The sequence below is a fragment of the Podarcis erhardii genome (genome assembly GCF_964252035.2).
Source record: "Podarcis erhardii genome assembly, chromosome: 4".
NCBI lineage: Eukaryota > Metazoa > Chordata > Lepidosauria > Squamata > Lacertidae > Podarcis > Podarcis erhardii.
Genome location: NC_138508.1, coordinates 71735882 through 71745109, shown reverse-complemented (window position 1 = coordinate 71745109; position 9228 = coordinate 71735882). Strand labels below are relative to the sequence as shown.

At 39.5% G+C, this 9228-nt stretch overlaps 1 protein-coding gene across 6 annotated transcripts in view; it reads right to left on the bottom strand.

Annotated features, from left to right (window-relative positions):
- Positions 1–3776: 3776 nt before the first annotated feature.
- The window catches only part of NLGN4X (neuroligin 4 X-linked), a 160016-nt gene continuing 154564 nt past the window's right edge, over positions 3777–9228 (bottom strand). For all 6 annotated transcript variants that reach the window (XM_081858679.1, XM_081858678.1, XM_081858683.1 and 3 more), the window contains one exon: positions 3777–7456. In XM_081858679.1, coding sequence (XP_081714805.1) covers positions 6610–7456 — 847 coding nt within the window. In that variant the 3' untranslated portion in view covers positions 3777–6609. The remainder of the gene's footprint in view (positions 7457–9228) is intronic.

The window sequence follows — 9228 nt, the reverse complement described above, 5'->3', positions numbered from 1 at the left end:
ATGTTTCTGTTTCATGACCACTTTGCATGCACTTAATGATAGGTCGTTTCTCTTCTATACCCTTCTGTAGATTTTTTTAAAAAGTGAAAAATTCACATTTCAACTTTTCCCTCTAATGAAGGGGGCAGGTCCACTGTCTCTCAGACCTTGTGGGGGGGCCAGACTATATTTTGAAGATGGGGAAGAATGAATTCCTATGCCCCACAAATAACACAGAGATGCATTTTAAATAAAAGAGCACATTCTACTCATGTAAAAACACGCTGATTCCCAGACCGTCCACAGGCCAGATTTAGAAGGCGATTGGGCCGGATCTGGCCCCCGGGCCTTAGTTTGCCTACCCATGCTCTAATGCATACTTGATACACATTATTCCTTTAAAATGCACATTTTGTATACTTTTCAATGCATACCTCAAATGCATTTCCCTCATAAAATACACATCCTTGTGTGCATTTCCCCCCCTAATTGAAATGGTGTCACAAAATTCAAAGAAGTGCATTCCTACCTGCATGCACATCCAGGACTGGAAAATTAGGTCAGTTTGCATCAAAATGCAAACCGAATAATTTCCCCCCCATCCCTTAGTAGATTTTGTGAACAAAATTATGGCTATACAGTATAACCTCTTTTCACAGAAATGATCTGGGGAGCATAACGGGCCAATGGCCATAATAAAGATCAATCCAATCCAATCTGGGGAGCATCCCAAATGTTCAGATATGCAAATGTGTGATTAAATATTCAGCACATACAGTTGTATCAATGGTTAAATGGCTAACATTTAAATAGCTGAAGTTTAGACAAGCTGGACTCTTTTATAATTCTAGGGATGAGTAGATTATAATTATAGGGGTGAGTAGATTCCTTCAGTTCCACTCATAATTACTCCGCAGTTCTCTTATGCCTTCGATTCTGCTCAAGTAGCCTGTTGGCAAGATACAAGAAATTTGGAATGTTAATAATGGATTTTGTGCAGGAAAAAGTATTTATTTCTTTGAGATTTATAGTTTTTAAAAAGGGGGATCTGTATCCCAAAAGAAAATTTAAAAAGTAGCCTTCTCACATGAATGTACTAGTTCCTGCTCAGGATGAAGCAAAGCCCCCAATAATTCAAAGAGCAACCTCCAAAACAACTTCACAGTATCTGCTTTTATGTATATATCTATTTTCTTCCCACAGGAGTGCATAAGTGTACCTGTTCTATATGCAAACACGGAAGCAGATCCTCCAAGAAAATCTACTTTTGTTCCAAAGAGCACTTATTTGGGGATGGATCAAAGCTTCCCCTTTGGCAAACGGAAGTGCACCTTCTGATCACAGATATATCATGGATTATGCAGCAGGGAGGAAGTTGGGAGAGCAAGGAATCAGCAAAAGCAATTGTGTCCTCATCTACCAAAGGAATCTTTCTGTTGAATCGAAAGCCTTCTGTGGATAGAAGTTGCCATCTGACCACAATGGCTGTGTTCTACCTCCATTCTCAGAGGGAGCATACCTCTGTATGTCAGTTGCTAGGAATCACAATTGGGGGGAACAGCATTGTTGTTTTAAGGTCCTATTGGTGGGTTTCATGTAAGCATCTGGTTGGCCACTGTGAGAACAAAATGCTGGAGTAGGTGGACCATTGGCCTGATCCAGTTGGACTTTTCTTACATTCTTCTGTTCGCAAAAGTTGAAGTACGGACTGGAATCCGGTATGTAAATTGCACTGAAACCAAATTTGATGAAGGTATTTTAAGAAAATGCATAAATCTTTAAAATAATTTCAAATATTAAGTGCTTTAAATAAAAAGCCATACAGTGGTACCTTGGGTTACAGACGCTTCAGGTTACAGACTCCGCTAACCCAGAAATAGCACCTCGGGTTAAGAACTTTGCTTCAGGATGAGAACAGAAATCGTGTGGCGGCGGTGTGGCGGCAGTGGGAGGCCCCATTAGCTAAAGTAGTACCTCAGGTTAAAAACAATTTCAGGTTAAGAACAGACCTCCAGAACGAATTAAGTTTTTAACCCGAAGTACCACTGTATCTGTAAAATGAAAATCACACACAAACACACATTGTTTTTACCATCTTGAGCCTTGAGGGAGAAGGGGACAATACATTAAAATAAATCAACTGGAACTTACTTACCCGGAGAGACAAGCTTCTCCCATTTTATCTTTTCTCTCAACCTGAACCACTATCTTTTGAGTGTTTGTCGTAGTGAATAGATTCCCAGGTCTTGCATTTGGCTTGCATGAATGCTTCCCTGCACTTGAAATCTATGCTTGACGGTGCTAACTGTAGGCCAAAAGAAGTGATCTAAGTATTTGTTCTCAACATGTTTGTTGGGACTGGACAAACTTCCTGGTCACACCAGGAAGGCTGCAATTCTTAGGGATGCATTCAAGGTTTCCATATGCTGTAGTTATCAATAATAGCTGTTTCAATATTTTAGAGAAATAGTGAGCTTTAATTGAAAGTCTAGCCTTTTAGCCTAATAGTACAGGCGACAGACAGCTAATTCCTGATCTGCAAGAAGACGTGGTCTAATATAACATTTCCTCTTTATCTCTGTTTCTCATCTTTCCAGTATTAAATTCAGTTATCCATATTTTCATAACATTTTGTGATCCCCTTTGGTTTAAAGTTTTCATGAAAATGTCTCCTAATGCATACATTTTTGTATGCATTTTTGCCTAATATGCACATATCCCCTGATATAATGCATTTTGTAAGCGATTTTCACTGATATATGTCATTAGATGCACTTTGTGCTAGAATATGACTTTAAAAACAAACACACGATGCTTGCTTAGAAAGCTGCATTGCAAAAACCAGAGAAATGTGGATTTTGAAGGAAGGCTGTGTTTCAGTTTCTGTATGGTTTTGAAAAGATCTAATTAGCTAAGATTGCCTTAACATCTGAACTGAATTGAATTTATCCCACATCCCTATCTGCAGGACACCCAGTTTGAGTCTCACCAAAGCCCATGCAGATGTTCCCAGGTTAAATCTGTGGCATTTCCAGATAGGGCCAGGACTGTAGCAGGCTGTGTGGTGGCGTAGGTGGGGCATCACTGCTCTCCTAGCTTCTGAACACAACATTTCACTGGTGCTTACCAGTAGGATATGGGGCAGGGCAAGGTGCAGGGAGCTCAGTGCTGTGTGGGACAGCACCCAACTCCCCACCTCTTGCCCCCCCTCAGGTAAGCACCAATGCCATGGTCTGTTTGGAACGTCCCAATGACACTGTCATATGGGCTGCTAATGGGCTAGGAAAAGACCCCAGCCTGAAACTCTGGAGATACTATTGAGATGTAGTTTAAATGATATTGAGCTAGATACCAACAGTCTAATACAATATAAGGCACCTTCATATGTTCTTAAATTTGAGTTGCAGACTGTACAGGTCAACTTCAGAAACAAAACTAGACAAGACATCACTCCAACCTCATTGGACTGATTGCTAATTATGAAAATTTGGGCACATGTTGCTGTTCAAGCATTTCATTTCCATTTGGCACCGACAACAGCTTCAGAAAAGTGATGGAATTCATATGCAGTAGTACTTGCTGTTTGGTACTTCATCATCAGGCATGGATTTCCCTTGGCAATAGGCTTACAGCAATGCTAATTATAATATGAACCCAAATCCAACCTACCAGTTGAACCCGCTGCCATACATGACAAGCCTCTATGGAGATCGGAGAGCTTAAGTACAGGTGTCAGGTTTTTAAAATGATTGTTTTCTTTACAAAAAGGATAAACACATAATTCTTTGCACAAAGCATTAGAAAATACTGTGATATTTTATTATTAAAAATGCTGCTGAAAAGTTTATACATATGTGTCCAGCCATATATATCTTCTATCCTTACTTAAGGCAGAACCAAAAAAGAAAAGAAAAATGCAGAAACAATAATAAAAAGAAACCCTGCGTGCCTCTTAAGGTCAAGAAGAAAAGCCTGGGAAAGTTCTTTTTTCTTTCCTTTTATAGTTTTTTTTTAAAGTATACTTTGTTGTTATTATTATAGAATCCTATGAAGAGCCTAAAAATTTCCATTTATAAATCATACATCTGTCCAGACGTATTAGATTATTAAAGTGACGTCATTGTCATTGTTTTTAAAAGCTAAAATCATTCACTTACAGAAACGGTTTTACCCAAATGTCACAAGCCTGACACAGTACTGTACATGTTGCTAGCAGAAGACAACTGGATATACTAAACAAATACCATAATTCACATAACAAACATACCCAACTAAGATGCCATCACATCCCTTTCTCTTTAATCCCACAAGTCGTGAAGAACTGTTGTGTCTTAGTGGAGGCAATGCATCAATTGTGAGAATGGCATAGAATAGGCCCAGCTTTAATTAAGATTACAGTAAAGATCATGGAAGGCAATTGTTTTTTTCCTGCATCCCCATTTAATACTGGGTGACAAACCGAGCTCTAAGCTCATGTAAACCCTCACCAAGAAGCAGAAAGCATATACAAGTTTTCAATTTCCAACAAGACTTCAGTATGGGCCACAGTAGTCAATTTGCTGGATTGCCAATCCACTTTTTGCGATTCTCAATGTCAGGACCTGCTTTCTTTGCCAGAAACAGTATGGAGCTGCGCCTATAACACAGCTAGATGAGAAGATGTCAAAGTAGCTGTAAGTTAGTATGTTGCAAGCTGTCTAGTCTAAAGGCAGAAGGCATCTTGTGTCAGATATGATTATCTGGGGATGATAATACAGCGTTGTGCCCTTTTTAACACAGGGAAATAAAAAATACAATATACATCCTGGGAAAGATATGATCATGTGCAGAGCAACTCTGTTCAAATATCTTTGGTTACCAACTTTAACTTCAGTTTTCTAAAGACAAAATATAAACCATTCTTCACTTATTAATAACTCAATTCTACCTTTATAACAGTTGATATTTTTTAAAAACTTTATACAGAGGTGCCAAGTATCTTGTTGGAACAGCTGCCTTTCATACCAAACTCCCCTGTTAACGGAAATAGAGCGAGGAATTAAGAAAAAGGTTTGATGCTTTTCCACAGTAAAATGATCCAGCTTCTTCAAGGCGACTCACCTACTGTACATTTGATATGGTTTTCTTCTAGCTCTCCAGGCCATCCATCCTTTCTGTGGTGCAACAAAAGACTGTGGGCTTGGTTACAAATTACTACTGGGCCAAAAGCTCTTTATAGACTGTTCCGTCCAGATCTTCCCTCATACTTTATTAAACGAACAGTAAATAGAAACTATTTCTTCCCCATCTTCCACTTCATGTGTTTCCCTTGTTCAAAATAGCAGAGCAGTTGCTTCTCAGATCAACCTCTTCTGCAGACTGCTGGTGCAGGCAGAACTAATCTTCCTCAGAAAAAGACTGGCCAGAGAGGCAGGCCTTCTTAATACGCATCAGGGCACTCACAATTTGGAAAGCAACGATTCGTGGCATAGCGGATACCCAAAAGAAATAAAAACAAAACAAAAAATATGGACTCATAGCTCAATTTTAACAAGCTTTTTTGTAATTCTTCAAACCTGTTTCTCTGTGTTGTGGTATATGAAGGCTAACACAAAAATAGGAAAGGAAAGGAAAAAAAGGATTTATATATTTATATATTTATATATTTTTAGGAAAACAAACCCAACTGTTTCCTATCTATGAACGCCTTAACATGCATGTGTGTAACCTGTAAAAGAAAATCTGGCAGGCCACACAGTCGTCTGTATCCTTGGCATGACATCATGTTCTCCTAGAAATGAAACATTAGGGAGAAAAAAAGAAACCCTTATGTGTTGGTTTACCACTAGTAATTAAGAAGAAAACCCTCCTTTTGGTCTGGGAGGAAACAGAGGTGGTATGATTAATGTTTATACACATAGATCACAACTGAAAGCACAATCTTTCTAAAAGCTCTTTTCAAACTGAAAACACCAATAAAAGCTTCTTCTTTTTAAAACTCACAGCTATGTACATTTTTTTTTTTTTACAAAGTTTCTTAAATATAGTTCAGGCTGGCAAGTCATCTCTTTGCACAGAACTATACGTATTTACTGCATAGTCAGTCCTATTTTTTTTTTAATAATAAAATCTTATTTCCCCATTCTGGATTACAGCTTCTTATGATGGGTAAAAGCCCATGGTGATGTCTTTTGTATAACAAGGGCCATTCATGGTATGGCACATATAGAACATTTTTTTAAAATTTTATTTATTAAAAAACTGTACAGTCACTGGCTCTGTGTTTCCAGAAGTTTCTGCTTCTGTTTGTTACACTCAATACATATCCTTTCTAAGTCATTCTCTTCAGGCCTCAACTCTTAACTTTCAATCAGAGTGGTTGAGATATTAAAGCAGTATCCTAATAGCAATGTACACATTTCACATTTCACAGGGTTTGAGAAGGTGATCTTTTTTTTTTAATAGAATATCAGAGTTCCTATGAAAAGGATCTGTAAGAAAATTGTGTCTGCCTTTCTCTCTTTCTCTATATCTTTTTGTTTTGTTTAGACAAGTTGCTTGATGGAGAGTATGATTTATTTTCTTTGCTTTCCCCCTTTTTTTCCTTATTTTTAATCTTCCGGGTGGCATGGGGTGGGGTGAATAACAGAGCTATACCCTAGTGGTGGAATGTCCATGGGGCAAATTAGTACTGTTTTGTCCTCCGCTGAAAGTGTTGAAAGTATGCAAAGGCTGCATTCCTGTTAATGTGTTTGGAATCATGGTTATGGTGTTGGGCGTCATGAGTGGAATGTCATCTGGAGATCTTCTAAGAGTGAGGGTATAATCAGGTGGACAGGTGAGTCTCAGGGTGTCGTGTGCCTGTAGTGACTCACACTCGTGATCGTGCTCCAGCTGCTTCATCTGCAATGACATTATCTCTTCATTCTGTATGTGGGCAATATCGTTGGTGGTGTTCCGCTGTGGACTGGGGCGTCTGTGCGTCTCATGACGTCGCTTATCTTTTTTATAGTACAACGCGGCAAATGCTAATATGTTGAGGAATAACAGAGATGCCCCTACGGCAATGGTAACACTCAGCTCTGTGGAATAATCTCTCTTGTTTTCTATCAGAACACTTGCATCATCTGGAGACGTTTTCTGTGTGTCTTTCGAATGCTTCGGATTGTTGCTCGGTGTCATCAGTGGGCGCTTGGTGGTGAACTTCCCGCCAGGAGAACGCCTAGTGACGTAAGGGAATGATGTCATATCAGGAGGCGGCACCTTTGTTGTTGTGGAGACATACTGGAATATTTCATTCAGGTTGTGTAAATGTGGAACAAGTTCTAGCCAGAAAGCAACTTTTGTTGCTCGGTAGTGATCCCGGACTCTGGGTTTCAAGCCAATGTGTAAATAAAGTTGGTCCTTTGGATTATATTTAGACCAGGCTACTTCTTCAAAACGATTGGGTTTCGTATGGATAAACTTTGTATCCTGGGGAACAGGTTGGTTCGGATCCCTGTAAATATACAAACAAAACAATATTACTGTTATGTACTGAAGTTCTCACCCTGGGCCAGCAGGGGGATACTGTAGATAATTATGCAAATAAGAGATCAAAAGTGACGTTCAGTGATTGGATAGTTTTAGAAAATTGTTACAGCTACATTGTACTGGAGCTCTATATAAGCCGGCTTACTGAACCCTTCAGTTCTGTTCTGTTCTGGCCTGTGAATAAACAAGAGCTGTTTGAAGAATCGCTGTGTCGTCTGATATGTTCACCCACAACTTAACAATTACAAAGCAGTCCCAAACCTGGAAAATAATTACATGCTCGGATATACTACTACAAGCTTTAACAATGTTTATTTCAGGATATTGATGCCAGGTTTTGGTTCTTCAAGTTCATATATATAATCAGAGCTAGTTTTCTGTATTATGTTTAGATCAGACTGTTTCTTCAAAAGGGGTGATTTGGACAAACACTATAAACTGGCAAATTGGCTTATATAGGTGCTCTTCTGATTTCACTTCTCACAAACGGGATAGCAAAATTGTGATCTGATTTGTTTTACTCCTAAGCCTTTGTACTGAATTCCCTTCCCAATGCACTTCTAACTAGAACTATGCAGAAAGTACTGCCCCCACCAGCCTGAACAGGTTCCTCCTTTTCAAATCAGATCCAACCCCATGCTTCTGTTTCTCCCTTATCCTCCTAAAACACTACCACCTCCCACAAGTAATAGGTGTTACCATGGAGAAAATGTGGAGAGGGTAAAACAGCAGAGATCACTCCCTTCAAATGCATTATCAGCTGAAAATTACATGCAGAACATCATTCCTTGCTAGGAATTATGAAACTTGACTAAGAATTTCAGAAGGAAAACTACCTTCTGTGAGGCATGTGCAACCAAGGGGAGACCCCATGAAGATTTTTCTTTCCACAATATAAGAGGCTGCCTTATTGTGGGCCAGACCACTGGTCCCTGTGGCTCATATTGCAAATACTGGATACCACTGGTTCTCCAGCAGGAGTCTTTCTCAGCCCTACCTGGAGATACCAGGGATTAAACCTAGGGCCTGAGCTACATCCTTTCCTCCAAAGGAGACTTCTGCCATTTTTTACTCCCCACATACCTACATAGTAAGAGGAGAAAGTGGCATGGAGGGCAAGTGAGTGGCAGGAAATTGTGGTTTTTGAGTGTTCAAGTTACAGTATATGCTTAAAAAGTCCCTACAGCTTTTTTCCCTGTTGTTAAATATTAAGTGTGGACACTAGAAAAGTCTGAATAATGTTCTGGATGAGTTGGAAGGGACTCATCCATAACCATGAACAAACAACATTACAGAAATGTGGGTAATTGAAATAGTGAAGAAAATCTAAGGGAGCATTTATTTATTTATTTATGCATTCATATTGTACTTTTTTTTCTCTAAGAAGCTCAAGGTGGTATACATTTAATTCCCACAACATCCCTGTGAGGTAGGTTAGGCTGAGATGCTGTGACTGGCCTAAGGTCACCCATTGAGCTTCGTGACAGAGTGGGGATTTGAACCCTGGTCTGCCAGGTCTTAGTCCAGTACCTTAACCACTACACCACATGGGCTCTTGAAAGTTCTGCTAACAGCCTAATCAGTGGCAAAGACAGCTGGGAGAATGCAGCAGGTTCCCAGTGTTTTGCTGCACATGCCCAGTGCATATCAAGGAACTGCAAACACAGGAAGGCATGCTGCAGTGAGCAATCTCTATTTCACCCAGATAGCCATTGCTGTCAGCTTTGATCATCAGTT